Consider the following 18,837-nt stretch of genomic DNA (forward strand, 5'->3'; position numbering starts at 1 on the left):
CTTGGGCCCATTTTTGTTTTTGATTTACATAAATGACCTACCCCTCCATATAACTAATGGGGAAGTGGTGCTATTTGCTGATGATACCAGTATACTGGTAACAGAAAAGAACAAAAGTATTCTTCAAGACAAACTCAAATCTTTGTTTTCAATGAATAATATGGTCATAAATAATGAGAAGACTACAGCAATGTATTTCCATATAAATAAACTACAAGATAGCATTGAGCCAGTAATTACCTTTAAAAATATAATAATGAATTATACAACATAGTTTAGGTTTCCCGGTATTAATTTAACCCACAAATTAAAATGGAACATTCATATTCAGTCGGTCTGTACAAAGCACAGTAAGGTGTGTTACATTATTAAAGCTTTGAAAGGCGAAGTAAGTCCATATGTCCTTAGGAATGTGTATTTTGCTAAATTCCAATCTCAAATAAGTTATGGTTTGATATTTTGGGGGGGCGAAAGTGAAAGTAAATAAATTCTGATTTTGCAAAAAAGAGTTCTTCTGATAATGAAAGGAGTAACAAAGAGAACATCATGTAGACCTATATTTAGAGAATTAAAAATTTTAACGGTAACGTCTTTGTATATTTTAGAGGTGTTGCGTTATTTCAAGAAATATAACATTTACACCACAAAAAACTCTGACCTACATAAGTATGACACGAGAAAGAAAGAAGACCCTCACGTTCAGCGTTATAATACCTTAATATATGAGAAGGGTGTTACAAATATGGCTGTTAAGCTTTATAATAGACTGCCTTTGGAACGAAAAATGGTAAAAGCAGATAGAGAATTCCTACATAGACTCGAAAGATATTTACTGGAACACCCATTGTATAATTTGCATGAGTTCCTCTCAGAAGGACAGTTAAATGAATAAGATTCACTTTGATAAATAGATTTGAGTGTAAATAAAATGACTAGTAATTAGGTGAAGTTTTTAATATGATTCAGCCTATAAAGGGAATGGAAGTCTTAAAAGAGATTGCACACCAAATTATTTAATCATTATCTAAATTGAATTTTATCTTTTGTGGATTTATTTTGATATAATAGGTTTTAAGTTTAAGAATATGACGGTGGTAATTAAGATATATACAGTAAGATGACCTTGTTTTTTATAATGGAAGGTAGTCATAAATTTGATTGTACTTAATATATTTTAATTATTCCAAGAGTGTGATTTTAATTGTAATTGACTCTTATGTTATGTGATATATGATGACGTTCAGTCGATTGGGCAGGAGGCCAATTAGACTGGAAAAGTTGTATATGTATGTGACTTGTTCGAGAGTTACAGTTTGTAACTATGATGCATGTTAAATAAAATCATTATTATTATTATTATTATTATCATCATCACTATTAAGTCTTCTTGTCTTCAGTCACTGTGTACTCCTCTGTCCTAATCTGTGCTCAATCTTCACAATTCGCACTCCATTCTTGTCCTTGTACTCTCAACTTCTGAACCCTCCTGGCCTCTCCTCTGACTGAAGCCTAAACAGGTCTTTGTTATATAGGCGCTGCATGCGCAACACAGAAAATAAGTCATGTGATTCATAGTACTGTTGGAATGCGACGTCATTGTACCTGTGCGAACCATTGTCTAGAAGTGGGTTGTTAATGTTGTTCCGTTGTTACGTGTGTGTATGACAGTGTTATCTGTCCGTTACTTAGCAGTGCTCTGGCCATCCATGTTACACTGTACTGGATATTGGTTTTGTCTAATTCATTGAAGCAGAGTCATTCTTGAGAACCTGATAATCACTTGGCTGGTCATGAAATTTCCTGCCTTTTATGGACCCCAGAGTTTCATTATGACATTCACAAGAGCCTGTTACAGGACCTCATCCCAAGCCATTTGAATGCATTCCACACCCTTGTACCATATTTCCATAGGATCCATTGTAATATATACCTGTCTACACATATTTCTCCACAGTTGCCTCTTCTCTTTAGATTTGCCCGGAATTTTATATGAATTTCTCACCTCAGTGTGTGCTACATGCCCCATCCATCTCATCCATCTTGATTTGATCACCTGAACAGTGTATGGTGAAGGATTTGAGGTTCTCACAGCAATGGTTATGGTGAGTACTATCTTCTGGGATGTAACACTGTGTAGTCCGTTGAAAGTTGGCCGATGTTTCATAGGAACACTTTCTGCTCTCATGCTGGTAACTTGCTTGGCTTATTATTTTGACCCTGAAGTTGGAGGTGATATTTCCTCCAAAATGTTGGTTGACTTTGAATGGACTACATGACATTATATCACAGAAGATAAAACTCTTCAATGTATGGTGAAAAGTACAAATTATGGAGCTCATAGTCCAAGAAAATTGGCTGTACACTTGAATAAAAAGTGTGCATGGTTACCTCTTACAGGAACAAGATGCAATGGAAGATTTTGATTTTGAGGAAGGTTTGTTAAATCTTAAAGATGAAGATGATCCTGAGAGCTTTGTTGACATGACTCGAGTTATCACAAAATCCTCAAAGGGTAAGAGGAAGGACAAACAAGCCAAAAATCCAGAGATAATGGCAATTAGGAGGAGAAAGATATGGGTTATGATGTCTAAAAAGGAGCTTGGAAAGGTAAGGAAATGTTTGTAGTTTAAGTTCTTCATCTCATGGTGAATAAAGTCTGCTGTTATGCATGTCTTACGTTTATTTGGTCTCATCAATGTATTGTCTTTCCCATCATAACTTGTTGTGCCTTGTGCTATCTAAGCTATAAGCTCCCTTCAGCCTTGGTTTGTGTAGTGAAACAATTGTAACTCTGTCAATATTACGTTTATGTCAGAGTCATGACTGATTTTAGCATTACTTTACAAATTAAGTGGTACATGGTCTAAATGCAGGAATGCAATGGAAAGTTTTGCTTTGATTTTCTTAAATATTAATGGAAAAGTAATAGGTGATGGATATCCATATACTCTGAAGCAGGAACCCCATGCAGTTCAGTGTTATGATCTGTATGATGAAACAGCAATGAAGTTACGCATGATGGTGACTAATGCAAAAATTTAAACACAGTCCAAATTGTAGTCACAAGATGGAACAAGATGGTGTTCTGTATTTTCTTACTAAGTTACATACCTATCAGTAGAGCAGGGATTGTATGTAATCTTAACTAGTAAATATTTTTGTCATGACTTGTAATATTACATTGAGTGAAGCAAAAATTGTTGTTCCAAATCATTACCATTGTGCCCCCAAAATGTTGGTGCTGCTATGAACCACACAGGAGGATGTATAGTGACTGTGGATACATTGTTCCTAAGAAGTTACTGTCGCGGCTTTTCAGGATTCATTGTTTCATGACCCATCAAAGGAGAAATATTAAGAGAAAGAGGAAATTTGACTCATTTTTGTTGTGTTCGCAACAGAAAGTTGCAAAAATGTGTGTGTTAACTTTTCCATGTCTGTCTGCAAGTAACAACTTGAGAAGCACTAAGTGGATTTTGTTGGAAATTTTTATATTGGGCAGTTTTACTAAAATTTGCTTATGGATTGAAGTAACTGATTACTGATGCCAATGAGGCATCAGTAATGGCCACTTCATGAACACCTAAATATGGTTGTGCACATCTGAAGTGTAATTTGTAGGATATTAAAAGATAAATGTTTCTGACAAAAGATATAGAGAAAAGTGAAAAGCTTTTATGCCTAATACACTTTTTCCATCTCACAACTTTCCAGGTAATTAGAAAAAGGGGGGACCTAAATTAAGATATTTTCACGTGTAGGGGTGACTTATAAGACAGGTTTTGGATCGGATGATTGGATTTATTGCACCTTATATGTGGTGTGTTCAAAAAGTATCAAACCTTTGGTCGGCAGAAATACATTTATTGATTTGGAGGTACAAAACCCTAATCCCCTTCAAAGTAGTCTCCTTGGTAATGCACACACTTCTCCCAGCGCTTCCACCTTTGTTGGAAACTTCTGGAACGCGTGTTTTGGAATGGTGATCAGCTGGGACGTCGCATTCTGCATGATGTCTTCTCTTGACTCAAATCGGGTTCCTTTCAGCGGCATTTTCAGCTTGGGAAATAGCCAAAAGTCACACGGAGCCATGTTGGGGGAGTAGGGAGCCTGACGAACCACAGGGATGTTGTGTTTGGTGACAAAATCTGAATCAGATGTGCAGAATGGGCGGGTGCTTTATCATGATGGAGCTGCCAAGTTTTTGCTGCCCACAGATCTGGTTGTTTGAGCCGCACAGCATCACGAAGGCAACAAAGGACCTCCTGGTAGTATTCCTTTGTGATGGTTTGGCCTTGTGGTGCGTACTCATGATGCACAACCCCACGGGAGTTGAAGAAAACGGCCAACATGACCTTGACATTGCCCTGACTTGTTTTTTTTTGCCCTCGGGGATGTCGGATGTTTCCACTGTGAGGACTGCATCTTGGTTTCCGGGTTGTACCCATAAACCCACGACTCATCGCCTGTGATCACGGTGTTCAGAAAGTTGGGGTTACTGTTTGCACTGTCCAGCATGTCCTGTGCGATTTCCAGACGGCGTTGCTTCTGCTCCATTGTTAGCAGTTTTGGTATGAATTTCGCGGACACTCTCCTCATGCCCAAATCCTCGGTCAAAATTGAATGTACCGATCCAATGCTTACCCCAATATTATATTTAAGCATCCTGTTACACTCATACAATATATATGAGACAAACTCCGTCTTAAGTGCAACAATTTAATTGTAGTTCTTTCTTCTTCCCTTCCTCCACCCCATTATCGTTCGCAAGTTCTCAGACTGTGATACGACGGTCCTCCATGACCAAAGTCCGCACTTGCTCAATGACATTCTCATTTCGGCTTGTTGAGGGTCTGCCTGAACGTGGTTCGCTGTCCACTGATGTGCGGCCATCTTTCAAGCGGTTGTACCACTCTTTTATCCGTGAGTTGCTCATGGCATCATCCCGGAAAGCCTGTTGAATCTTGCAAATGGTTTCCACTTGGGTATCGCCAAGCTTTTGGCAAAATTTGATGAAATATCGCTGCTTATGTTGTTCCGTCATTTTACAACTTATTGGAATCTGACGAGCGCTCACCACATGTCCTCACTCATAGGCCGACTGCCAGCGACTGATGCTTTCTGCAAGCGGGAAAAAATTCACGACTGCGCATAAATGTCCCCTCCACATCTCTACCGAAGGGAGCCTCCCGCACTTCATTGGTTTATGTGGGAAAAAAGAAGGTTTGATGCTTTTTGAACACACCACGTATATTCACAACAGTTCAGGACTACAGGCAATACAGCACTATCGCTATTCTACACACTTTCGAGTTCACTGTTACACACGCACTAGGGTTCTCAGCCTTCACTAGTCATATCGTGGCAACGGATTTATCACAGTCTTAGTGTATCTTCAAATCACAAGTGAAGTCTTCTTGGCAGTCTGATTTCTTTCTTGCCATTTTCTTCTCAATTCCCTTTGACTGCTATCTTCAGGACTCTACCTAATTTTCTCCCAACTACTGTTCTATACTACTTATAAAACACTTTATTGACCGTCACAACACAACAAACAGAAAAAATCAAGGACAGCACCCAGCTATGGTTTTGCTACATGTTTCAACCACTAACGGCCATCATCAGGCAAACACATATTAACAAACATATACCATTGAACTGCAGTACATTAGATTGGATACAATGTTATTAATCATTTAAAATACTTTGCATATACACTAAGTCAGATTATATAAAAACTAAAAGTTATTGTATAAAACAAGATAAAATTGATGTTATATAACATCGAATCAGTCGTTGATATTTTACTTTTCATATGTTTCCATGGACAAATTGGAAATTCGATATTATGATTCGTTTACTTTCCATACAATATGGACGACTATACAGTTAATTAATTTGCAACATCATGGGCCTCCTATGCATTCTTATATAAAGAAATATCGAATTTCCAATTTGTCCATGGAAACGTATGAAAAATAAAATATCAATGACTGATTCGATGTTATATAACATCAATTTTATCTTGTTTTATACAATAATTTTTATTTTTTATATAATCTGACTTATTGTATTTTTATGCAAAATATTTTAAATGATTAATAACATTGTATCCAATCTAATGTACTGCAGTTCAGTGGTATATGTTTGTTAATATATGTTTGCTGATGATGGCCGTTAATGGTTGAAACGTAGCGAAACCATAGCCGGGCACTGTCCTTGATTTTTTCTGTTTGTTGTGTTGTGACAGTCAATAAAGAGTTGTATATTGTAACACAACAGGATGCACAAAATGAAAATAATACTACTTATAAGCCTCAAGGTGGACCCATAGAAAACACGGCTTCCTCTGTTCTTGTGAAGGCACTTCTACCATGCCGTTGCCAGGCAATAAACGTCCTGTTGTTCTATGTGTTTGCTTCTGTGGGAATTTGTTGCCTAGCAGTGGGTATGCACGTCACAGTGTAAAAGTTTGTGACGATAAAGATTGGGCCCAAATGAGTAGGTTTCACCTGAAGACGGAGACAGAATCCAGTCTTTGAAACGCCATGTTTTAAATAGAAACAGGATGATCGTTAATATCCAGAAACACTAGAATTGTAACGCTATGCATACTTTACTTATCTTTTACAGGTGCAGCGAGCGAAGACAAACAATCACAAAGAAATGCTTACAAGTTGTAAGCGTGTGGCGCAGTACTGCATGAAACACTGGAGGCAGAAAGCAATGCAGGTTAGTTGACCAGGCCAGATTTTCACAGGTTCAAAATAAGTAAATTGAAATGAATGTGAAGGAATTTCATGCTGACATGTCTGAATACCTTTGAGGAGCCAGGATAGCATAGTTGGTGTAGCGATTGGCTACAGGCTGGACAACTGAGGAGTGAGAGTTTGAGTCCTGGTAGGGTCAAGAATTTTCTCTTCTCCAAATTGTCCAGACCAGCTCTGGGGGTCCACCCAACCTCCTATCCAGTGGGTACCGGGGTCTCTTTCCCCAGGGATAAAGCAGCCAGTGTGTGAAGCTGACCACTCGCCTCCAGCTACTGCCAAGGTCAAGAAAATGTGGTTCTATACATCCGCTCCCCCATATGCCTTCATGGCATAGTGCTTAGTTAAGCACAGGGACAAATTTACTATTTGAATTTATGCTTCTGGTATTTGTCATGTACTATTTTCATTGTTCTAGTTTATATTTATTGTCTAAAATATTGTTGTATATGTATTATTCTGGTCGGTAACTGTTATCTTGATTGTTGTGTTATGAAGTTTCTTCATTGCTGATTTAAAACTTTGATGTTCAATCATAGTAGGGTGTAATTCCTACTCTTTTTCTGTTTGTCTTGTGGGGCAGCTGCGTTGCTCGGAAATCACTTGTTGCTGTAATCTATAGTGTTTTTTCTTTGTTTTTGTGTTCCGTTTTTCTCTCATATCTCGGGTTTATCCACCTCTTGCATTTCCACATCAGGTTTCATTGTAGGACATTGTAATACTATACGACCAATAAATTCACTGTTGCACTGGAAAGTGTGAGTATGTTTTGATAGTTCTGTTGAGACAGAAACAGTCTAATTACTTGTGTCCATTAGTTTTTGCACTCTCACTTGCAACATATTGTCGCGTATCGGGCGTATATCGCGACAAATAACTTCACGCCGTATTTTATATAGCGAATTTTATTTCACATTCGCACTTACAATCACTCAAATTACAGATTTACGATTACTGCTATTTGCAGTATCACAATTAGTACACTCCAAATGCCAGAATACAACTGACTGGCTGACTCTACGTCTCGACTCGGCGGCTGTCACAGTACAACTCAGTACAACGCTGCGGTAGCCACACTAGAACTGTCCTCGGCGACTGTTGCTTTATAACTGACTGTGAATAGCCTTCGCTTCTCCCTATGTAGCCTCGATCGGACAATACGGGAAAACGGCCACGTAATAGGCACCCTTGTAGCCACGCTGTCCGGTTACGTCACCGCTGTTGATTCGCCTTGCATAGTTACCAGGTTACGGGGCTCGGCTATCTTTGGCTCCGCTCGGCTCTCTTCGGCTCCGCTCGTGACGTCACCGCGCAAGGCTGCCAGGATGCGGGGGGATTACTCGCCTATTACGCGAGCGTTACGTTACCGCTGAGGGGTGGGAGGGGAGCGCTGACCCACCCGCCGCGTCACTGCTGGTGTGGGGGGGGGGCTCGGCTTTTCGCGACATGTCACAATATGTACTGCAAGATTTATTAAAAGTTATTCATTTTAAAATTTTTAAAATTCCATTGCTGGATGTTTCGACAGATGTGGTCATCATCAGGTGTTGAAACTGTTGGGCAAGGAAACTGCTGTCTTCTGTTGTTGCTTATGTTGTTAATATATAAGTTCCCTCGATACACATTGAGTTGGTGGGTTGTTCTCTCTTGTATTTACACCACATTAAGAAAGACCACAACCCACCAAGTCAGACACATATTTGCATTGACAGAACATATATTAACAATAGAAGAAGACAGGAGTTTCCTTTCCAAGTAATTTTAACACCTGATGATGACCACATTGGTCAAAACGTCCAGTGATGGACTTTTTAAACTTTTAAAGTTAATGCCTTTTAATAAACCTTATAGAACATAGTGTTGCATGTGAGACTGTAAAAAATTAATTGACGCTCCTATACTTGAATTTGTATTAAAATCTAAATTTCATTTGTTTGCATTTTTTGATTACAGTACATCATGTATATTATGCACGATGAATTAAAATTAATATCCGAATACTGCCATAAATTGGACTTAGTGTTCTACAGGCCATATTTCGGCCTTCCCACATATATACATCCTGCTGCTGTTTAAATATGAATAAAATATTTTATTGCTGTTGGCATTCTGTAAAAATGTATGTACCATGCAAGCCAGTAATCATTTTGCATGTAGATGGCATTGTTTTGAATTTACCTTTCTCCTTATGTATCCAGTCACAGAAAAATATGAAGGAGACAGTATGGCGAGCGAAGCGCCTGACAAGAGAGATGCAGGCGTACTGGAAGCGTTATGATCGGGTGGAACGGGAGACGAGGAGGAGACAGGAGAAAGAAGCTGAAGAACAGCGCAAATTGGACGGGGAGCTGATGGAGGTGAGTTTTTTATATATTGACATTTGTAACGACTGTAAACAATTATGACTGGAAATAAAGGACTCAGGAAAGTGGGAATGATGGATATTACTTAATGATGACCTTACAGAAGTCTATGCTGCTCTTAAGATAGTGAAATCAAGGCAGTTATGATTGATGTGATCATTTAGCTTGGATGGGGAAAGTACAAAATACATGTTGAATTTTGTGAGTTAACCTCTTGAATGATTGACAGAAGAATTTATTGAGGATTGAACAGGCCTTTGGATCTGATGCAAGATGATGATGATGATGATGATGATGATCTCTGTAAGACGGTATTGATATTTTACTGTTGATCTTTAAGAAAGAAGTATTATGGGAGCTGGATAGAACTTGCTTAGGATCGTGTCTAATGATAACCTATATCAGCTTTGAACTTTGGTCTACATGAACTTGCATATATTAAAGGCAATGCTTGAAGTTGTGGAATGGTACTATCATTTTTTTAGCATGTCTGAAGCTGTCTTAAATCTATGAGATTTAAAGTTCTTGTGGTGGTAAATATGAAAATTCCATTCGTGTGGGATGTGATGCCAGGTAGGAACTTACTGTTCTTCTCAGAAGAGAGAGGCAACAGGTTCCTCTGAAATGGTGGTACCTGGCTACAAAATTACACAGCGTCACATCTTAGAAGAACAAAATCCGTTTTTTTTATGCTTTATGACACTGTTGGTATCTCAGATATGTGCTGCTGAATGGCAGGATGATTGGTGAATAAAGTATTGGAGGGGATGTGGAAGGAAGTGGTCATGGTCTATCAGAGTACTGTCCTGACATTTGCCTGGTGGGTTCAAGAAAATGGCAAAAACTTTCTTTCAAGCTAGCTGGTGTCCCAGCCAAGATTCAAAACAAGCACTTGCTGAATAGGCTTAGAGTATTCCCCATTCATTACTTTGCTCTGTTATGATCTTATTATTCCTTTATATTGAGTGTAGTAATGCAGAGTGACACATGTTTACAAAACTTGAAGGTGGCACTAAACATCTTTATAAGTCCCACTTCGAGCAATGCCTAAAGGTAATAGTGGTTACCACTGCCTTCACTACCACTCAGTGCTACAACCCTGGGTGAGCCTTGGCCTCCTCTACAACCAGTCTCCACTGCTCTCTATTCCATGTTTTCTCTATCCATTCTTTCACCTTCATCTTCTTCAGGGCATTCTCAACATCGTCTAGTCATCTCTTCCTGGGTCTTCCTTTTCTTTTGTAAAAGTGGATATGCATTGATAAATTTGCAGGGTATTGTTTATGTAACTGCTTGGTGTGATGAAACAAAGCTAGAGGCATGAGCAATGAAGTTTCATGTTTCAGGCAAAGCGGCAACAAAGGAAGTTAAATTTCCTCATCACACAGACGGAGCTCTATGCCCACTTCATGTCTCGTAAGCTAGGCGGTGCGAATCATCAGGAGCAGTTGAGAATACTCAGTCAGTTGGAGGAGGAAAAGATCCCTCGATTGGCAGCCATTGATGATTATGACAGGTAGGTTGTTTTGTAAAATTTATTGGAACAGTTAAGCAAACATGAAGGGTAAAGTAATTCCATTGTTTTCCTACTTATTATTATTATTGGAGGGGGTGGGTTTCCCCATGCACCGCGACTAATAGTCTATTGTACGTCCCCTTTGATATTCTACCAGTCTCCATACCTTGCCAGTACTGGTGCTCGCTATCAGCCCCGTTCAGCGAGCAAGGCTGGCTGTGGTACCCGATGCTTCCCAATCTACCGGAAGCATTGGAAACTACTTGGGCGGGAAACTTGTTACCTAATTTTTCTCAGAGGTCTCCTACTGACATGAGGATCTTTTACGTGTCATAAATCTACAACATGGGACCCACGGCTTAAAGTCCCTCCCGGAGGACTTGTTCCTTGAATTTTTCCACCCTTAAAAATTTCACGACCTCCGCCGGGTTTGAACCCACGTACCTTGAGTCATGAGTTCTTACTTACTTACTTACTTACTCACTCATGGAGCTCAGCTCCTCTGGAGGAACTGCCAATTCTGCAGCTACTCAAGAATTTCCCAGCATTTTATGGAACCCAAAGGTTCATTACCGTGTTCACAAGAGCCCTCCGCTGTTCCCTATCCTGAGCCAGATCAATCCAATGCAATCCGATATCTTATATGTGTCACTCGTCTCCCCCATTCGTGCTACATGTCCTGCCTACCTCATCCTCCTTGACTTGATCATTCTAATTATAATTATATAATTCCAGTGCTTTCACTATGCTTTATTAAGCACCATGCCATGAAGGTGTGGAGGTATATCTCCATTCTTTCCCAGCCTTGTCATTGGGTAGAGGGGAGTATATGATAGGGACCAAGAAAATCGTCACAACACTGAAGGATGAAAATGAGATAAATGGAAGATATGCTTGTGGTTTTATTACTGTTGTTGGTGTAGCGTGATATGACAGTTGAGAGTTTGTTTTAGAGATGACAGCTCAGAACACTAAACTAGAAAACTCTTGAAAATGAAAGTAAATTAATACATGTGCATAAGCACCATTCCATGGAGGCATCCTGGTAACATGAAAGTAAGGATCTGCTCATTTTAGATAGGGTTGAATGGCCAGCTTCACGTTCTGTCCACCTTGTCCCCACAAGGAAAGAATTTGTGCCACCCATACTATAGAAGGCTTGCGGTGTTTGGGACAGATTTCCATATCCTGTTGGAAATTGAATATGTCATTCTGATGACACCTCAGAATAAGATGCTGCATATCCCAGAGCTAACTGTGTTTGTGGACTGTCCAGTTATGCTTAGATTTATGGGAAAGGTATGTTAACATTCACTGATGCAGTAATATTAATGTCTATTGTTGTTTAATTGTATCACAACACTTCGGCTGAATTGTTAGCAAGCTGGCAATAAGAACTCACCATTAAGAACTGAGACTTACCCTGTAGAAATGTTCTCTTGACTGGAAAGAATCAAATACACCCAAGTCTGTAAATTAAACATATTTGATTTGACAGGTGCTGTCTCTGATGGCCAGTAGATGAACTAAGTAATAGACCAGTGCGGTAAATGAAACAAATGTATGAAGAAAACAGTCTTCTGGGACACGGTGCCACATCCCAGAAGACTGCTTTCTTCTGGGATATGGTGCCACATCCCAGAAGACTGCTTTCTTCTGGGACATGGCGCCACATCCCAGAAGACTGCTTTCTTCTGGGATATGGCGCCACATCCCAGAAGACGGCTTTCTTCATAGTCACCGCTGTGAAAACCTCAAATCTTACACGAAACAAATGTAGTTCAGATTTAAATAAGTATGTTGACCAAAGCATGCTGGAAACCATGTAGAATCTTTTGTCAGTGCTGTACGGCACAAACACTGATAACTGTGTACAGTGCTTGAGGTGGAATGAAAATAGAACCGGGACGGTTTTCCCCTTTTAATTCATAGACATAAATTAAGAAAATATACTGAGTGATGTATATAGTCTGTGTTCCATCTAAGGCCTACGAACATATTACAGTAGTTTAACAACCAAAAAGGTATTGTACATTGCATTTACTGCCAAAGAAGTAACGGGATGCTTTTAAGCCATTTAGAAAAGAACCGGGATGCCATCCCGCCGGATCCCACCCCACCTCAAGCCCTGACTGTGTAAAATGACCAAAGCTCATTAATAGAAGATGGTGAGCTACCAGGAATTTAATTCTAAAGTTGCCTGTCAAAGAAGCTATTCTAGTTTTTACAAAGCCTCATATGTCTGGTTCTGAATGTGTTAACAGTGAAACCATGAAGCAGAAGGCTAAGAAGAATGTCCGTGATGCATTCCAAGCAGAACAGAACCGAACACGAGAATTCGCACATGGGGTGGCACATGAGCTCACAGATGACTTCAAGCTCACAGAGACGAGCATCAGTGCAGATGAGGAGCGGCCACAGCCTTCTATATTTAGGGGGAATCTTAAACATTACCAGCTCAAAGGCATGAACTGGCTTGCAAACCTGTATGACCAGGTATGTTATTTAGGGCAGTGGTTCTCAACCTTTGTGAGACTGCGGCCCAGTAAATTCTTTTTTTTTTTATAAGATGAGAGCCCAGTATAATTGGTTCCAGGACCCGATGGTTCAGAAACACTGATTTAGGGTATGGACAGTATTAATGTACTTGTACCCTTCTGCATTTTAGTGAAGTATTTTACTTTGTTCTTGAAGTGGGCCATTTTTTTTCCCATGATACAGCATTTAGTTTTTTAACTCATGTTTCTTATTTTGAAAAATTAATATAGGCTTATGAAATCACTTGCTGTCTGTGAATCCCCCTTTCATTATTGCTATTTATTATGATCATCATTTGTCTGAGTGTATGTCCGCTGCCCCAGATTCTTTCATTTTGTACATGGTCCGTGTTGTACCAGAAGAAAGTATGTGATTAGTTCTTCCCAGAACTTGTTGTCGTCATCGACAACAGTGACAATGACAGTGATGACCAGGGCCATTCAGTTAGTATTGTCACATAATATGTGTGGCTGTAGACGGGATTTGGATTGGTGAATGGATTTATTGACCACTCACAGGTCATAACTGCAAATAACTATAACACTCTCACTATTTCCATACTTTACAGTTCACCAGAGCACACAGTCCATTGTTTTCAGCCTGTTACTAGATGTTTCCTGGTAACGGCTCCAACATTGGCTATTCCTCTGCCTCCAGCTGAAGTCCTCTTTTCACAGACTCCCATAGAGGACTAGGTCTATCCCTGTCCCTTGCTTCTAACATCTTGGCACAGACCACATAGAAAACACAGATATTCTATTGTGTTTGTGTCCATTGTTGTGGGAACTTATCTACTGAGCTGTTGCCCAGAAATGGCTCTGGTATATCCGTTCATCTTGTGAGCATTGCATAGCAACGGTTCTACATGCTACAGTCTGTTGAACTTGCTTGCCATATCTACCTCCAGGTGGAGCAACAGGTTGGCCTGACTGGAAGCAGCATGATGGCCTGGCTGACTAAAGGTAGTGCTCTGAGATAAGATGTGAATTAGCATGGCACAGAAGGAATGAAGTGAATGGTGCCTTTGAGACATAGGGCAACCTCCCCAGCCTTCCCCCTATATGTAGGCTCTGTGTGGGGGTGACATTACATTTTTCCAGTTATAATTGTCAGAATGAGCTACTGTGGTTGTTCTTGTAAATTTGCAAAAATCATCTGGCGCCACTGAAATTGGACATGACATATTGAGGTACCCATCTAAAGAGATCCTGTACTGGAGGTCTTTGTTGCTGGGTCTTCTTCTGCTCTATGGGCTTTCACATAAACTGTCAGTGGACCTTTTGGCCTTGGGCAAGGTACAGTGTAGGCATGTAACATGGTTGTTGCCTGTCCAGCATATATTGAAGTCATAGCTGTATATTGTGAACCACTTAGGAAATTCCACATGCGGGAAGTGTGAACAGGAGGAAAAAAACTTCTACAATATATTTTGTCAATGCCTCACTTCGGTCGGGCGTACAATGGAGATCCTTGCTTCTGTGTGACTAGAGCTGTTATAAGGAGGGCTCACTCTGAATGATTTTATCATTAACATTATAGTCAGGGCTCTCTCTGAGGGCCATAGCAAGAACAGGGGTGCATGATTGACCCAGAAGCTATCTGAGTATTTATGATGACTGGCAGTTGTTCCCCAAGTAATACCATGTCAATGCTCCAACCTGGGAAGGTTCACTAATATGTTTGACCAGTGCCAATGGCTCTAGACATCTGTTACACCTGTATAATATTTAAATTTAGACTGAAAATCAATTTATGATAATGGTGCATAGAAATTTTAAATATTTGATGACAAATGTAATAGTACAAATATTATTGTAACATGTTTTAGTTACTGAAGACACCGTAGAGATTGTTAACTGATTTATTCAACAACCTACAAGTAATGGCTACAATTAATTATCACACAGTTGTGGGGTTTCACACTTTATAACCCTAATCGCATTAATCTGTTCACACTGTTGCGGGGTTTCACGATTTATAACCCTATTCGCAAATCAGTTTACTCTCTCTTCAGTAGTCTACACGTTTACAGTAGGGGAGCTATGTATCACTGTATCACACACTCCCAATTACACAATTACACACACGTCCGGTTCTTCTTTCTGCGACGGCTGCTATACTCCAACTGTAGTCTGCTGACTTGAGGACTGTTGATAACACACTCGCTCGTAGGCTTGCTCAGAACTAACTCGGAACTGAACTCGGCGATGGCCACATTACAACTCTCCTCGCAGGCAGCGCAGCTCTCTTATATAGTGGCTGTGTGTGCCTGTTACGTAGCAACGCTGTTACCTCATGCCGTCTTACGTTACCATGCGGAGGGAGGGGAGCGCTGACTCATCCGCCACGTCACTGTGGCCTGAGTTGCCACGTTGCTGCTGGGTAGGGAGGGGTTCTTCGTTGCGCAACATGTCACACTGCTCCCTCCTTAAGGCTGTTTGTCCCGAATAGCCTAACGGTGCATCCTTGTTAATTTTCTTTGGGGGCTGTTCTTGCAGCATCTCCTGTTTCGGCTACTTCTCGCAGCGACTATCATCCGGCCGTTACATTATGTTTTAAATAAAAACAGGACAGTGGATAATGTCCAGAAACATAATATTTGTATTAATGTGCCATTGTCACAAACTTTTAGATCTTATTTATAAATATAATAGAGTGAATATTTGTGGCTTCAATATTTTGTTCACTGCTGGTTCAGTGGAAAGGGGTCACATGGGCTGGATTTAGCCCATTGGATGCTAATTCGTTAGCCATTATGTCAACTATTAAACAGCAGTACTGCAGTAACATAGGATTTATCTTGTCACATGTGTGGGGGTTCCGTGACTAATAATAACGGGTTCTGGATTTGTTGATTGGATTTATTAAAACAATTTTTTACGATCTCTATTATTCAGTCAATTATAGTGCTATCGCTAATCTACTGACTTCTCAATCAAATCACTAGGTCATGCTCCATTCTCGTTCTTGTTCTGTGTTGTACTTCATTGTACTCCATTTTACTACTACTATGTTGCATCTTCTTTTTCTCTTTCTAACTCCTCGGCAAGGACCCCTAGGAAGACACCATGTTTACAGTTCCATTACCTAACAGTGGATGTCCCTGTATTTTTGAGAGCATAACTCCAGGAATGTGTTAGCAACCCATTGTCTGGCAAGGGGCATGGCATGGACCACATAGAAAACACTTCTCGCAAAACCCTGTTGTTGCATGCACGTATTTTGGGCTTTGCCCAGAAATTGGTCTACATGTCACATTATATAATTTTTCCATTTGGTAACCAGAATTAAACATCTACACAGGCTGACTCTGGTGAAGGCCATGATGTGGGGTAAAGGGTCTGTGGGATATTCAGGTGACAACTGTGGCATTAAGTGGAGTGTCTACATCAGATATCAGTCAGTTATTGCCATGACAGCTAACATTTTAGAGTAATTTGTAGAAGTACTTGCATGGGAATTTCTCTCTGTTTTAATTATAATTTGTGCTTTTCTGTCTCTGTAGGGAATTAATGGAATCCTGGCAGATGAGATGGGCTTAGGGAAAACTGTGCAGTCCATAGCATTTCTGTGCCATGTAGCTGAGAAGTACGGTGAGTGACATCATGCACATAAAAGTTCACTTTTACACTTTTGTCGCTGTGTTAATATGAAACGGTTGTGTAATAACCCAGGCAGTTCGTTGCCAGCTTTCATTTCAGATAACCAACTTTAGTGCCAGGGTAGTTTATGGGGGGGATTGTGGTGGAGTAAGTGACATCGGGGCATGTTTTATTTTTAGCACCTTCCTCCTGCCCTGTACCATTCCAGCATTGCTCCACATCTGTCCTTCTGTGGCTCTACAGCATATTTGTGGACCCTGGCCGCCTTTTTTTTTTTATTGCTAGTGGGGTGGGACTAAGTCCCTTGTACTGCGGCCACTTCTGGGCTATTGTACCAACCCCAGATGATAGGTGAGGGTGATAGTGGAGCAATTGGTGGAATGAAGATTGGCAGGGGAAACTTAAGTACTTGGAGAAAAACCTGCCCCAGTGCCACTTTGTCCATCACAAGGCCCACTTGACCAGACCCGGGATCAAACCCGGGCTGCTGTGGTGGGAAGCCAGCGACTAACCGCTTGAGCTATGGTGTGGCCTATTATTTTTTCTTACTCCATACACAATCAGTAGGACTCCTTGTAGGGGGGATCAGCCTGTTTGAAGGCTGCTACCTACACACAGAACAACATGAAAATAGAATAAATTCACAAACACATCCATGTCTCTAGTTGGATTCAGACCCACGATCCCAGTGTTTGAGCGAGTGAAGATGGTTCATGCCTTAAACTGCATGGCTACTCTGATCGACATTGCTCCACATAGTATGTATAAAACATCTTTGACATACATCATATTTTGGGTAAGCAACCTTATGGATGGAAAGTCCGCCATGTTTGACAAGATCTCATGTTATGGTGATTTCTGTACTTATCATGTGTTGGAAATAGAATGTGGTAACTTTTTATGTAGTAGTCCATGTTGGTGTGTGATGATGACGCATCCTCAGAGATATTTTAGACACCGTATACTTATCCGTCATCATGGTACGGTACCGTATGCCAACATGAGGCCTCAGTACTTAGGGACTCATTCTTACCTCATCACTATAACTTAAAGAAACCTAAATCCTGTTCTTTGTTACTAGATGCCTGGGGACCATTCTTGATCATCTCTCCAGCATCTACTCTCCACAATTGGCAACAGGAAATGGCACGTTTTGTTCCAGACTTCAAGGTTGTTCCGTACTGGGGAAGCCCTCAGGTAACTGCTTCTTGTACATCACATTTTGTCATTCACAGGGGCCAACAGATGGTGAAGTTGTCCAGTCAAACAAATATTCTGCTTGCCAGATGTTTCTTCATAAGAGATACTGTTCTACCCACACCGTTGTAATTGTAACCGCTCACTTCCTTTGTGCCCGTTTCGTTGTGCGCCACTCCACCTCCCGAGGTCGCTTCTTTGGGTTCTTTACTTTAATCAGTAGAGCTGGGTTCCTATCCCAGGGTCTTATAAGGGTCTGGCTCGGACAGGGCAGGAGGAACCCTTCACTACAATTTCACACACACACTCTCTACAACCGTTGCACTTAATGGTCATTTAATCTCGTTCAGCACACTAAATACAACTGAATTCATTAATACATTTACTTTGGACTTTTCTTATACTGCTCTACGGAAGGGCCGTAGTTGTAAATTTAGTGTCCGACTTGGCCGAAAGTTGTGTCCAGACTCTTGAGGTGGAATGCCCTCTCTCTGAATTTTGAGGTCCACGAACCCCAGACTCCAAGAGAAATCCACTCCTCCACTTCTGCCATTGGTTAATTCTTCAAACTAGGAGGTTCCCTAAATTTTGAATTCCCAATCATGTGCTCTGCTATGTGATTCTGGCAGATGCTGACCTGACGCTAAGGATGACAGTCCCTTGATGTATTACAGTCAGGGTGTGAGGCTCCGGCCGTCCCACTTCTAAGTTATCGCTGTCCCAAGCTGTCAGCTCTCATTTTCTCAAAGCCTTTCCGACGTTGCTGAAACTGCCAGAATTCCAGGAAAGTACCAGATGTTACTTCCTGTTCACATAGCAAAACTTGAACTATGTCCCTTCCGCGTGTAAGAGCT

The 18,837-nt window shown here is 40.6% G+C and overlaps 1 protein-coding gene across 1 annotated transcript in view; it reads left to right on the forward strand.

Moving 5' to 3' along the window:
- LOC111873304 (chromatin-remodeling ATPase INO80) overlaps positions 1-18,837 on the forward strand; it is a 151,929-nt gene that overhangs the window by 12,974 nt on the left and 120,118 nt on the right. The window contains exons 6-12 of the mRNA XM_023867911.2: positions 2,398-2,607; positions 6,634-6,732; positions 8,966-9,124; positions 10,477-10,646; positions 12,911-13,142; positions 16,690-16,777; positions 17,868-17,983. Of these exons, the coding sequence (XP_023723679.1) occupies positions 2,398-2,607; positions 6,634-6,732; positions 8,966-9,124; positions 10,477-10,646; positions 12,911-13,142; positions 16,690-16,777; positions 17,868-17,983 (1,074 nt within the window). The remainder of the gene's footprint in view (positions 1-2,397; positions 2,608-6,633; positions 6,733-8,965; positions 9,125-10,476; positions 10,647-12,910; positions 13,143-16,689; positions 16,778-17,867; positions 17,984-18,837) is intronic.

The sequence above is a fragment of the Cryptotermes secundus genome, unplaced genomic scaffold (assembly GCF_002891405.2).
Source record: "Cryptotermes secundus unplaced genomic scaffold, Csec_1.0 scaffold189, whole genome shotgun sequence".
Classification (NCBI taxonomy): Eukaryota; Metazoa; Arthropoda; class Insecta; order Blattodea; family Kalotermitidae; genus Cryptotermes; species Cryptotermes secundus.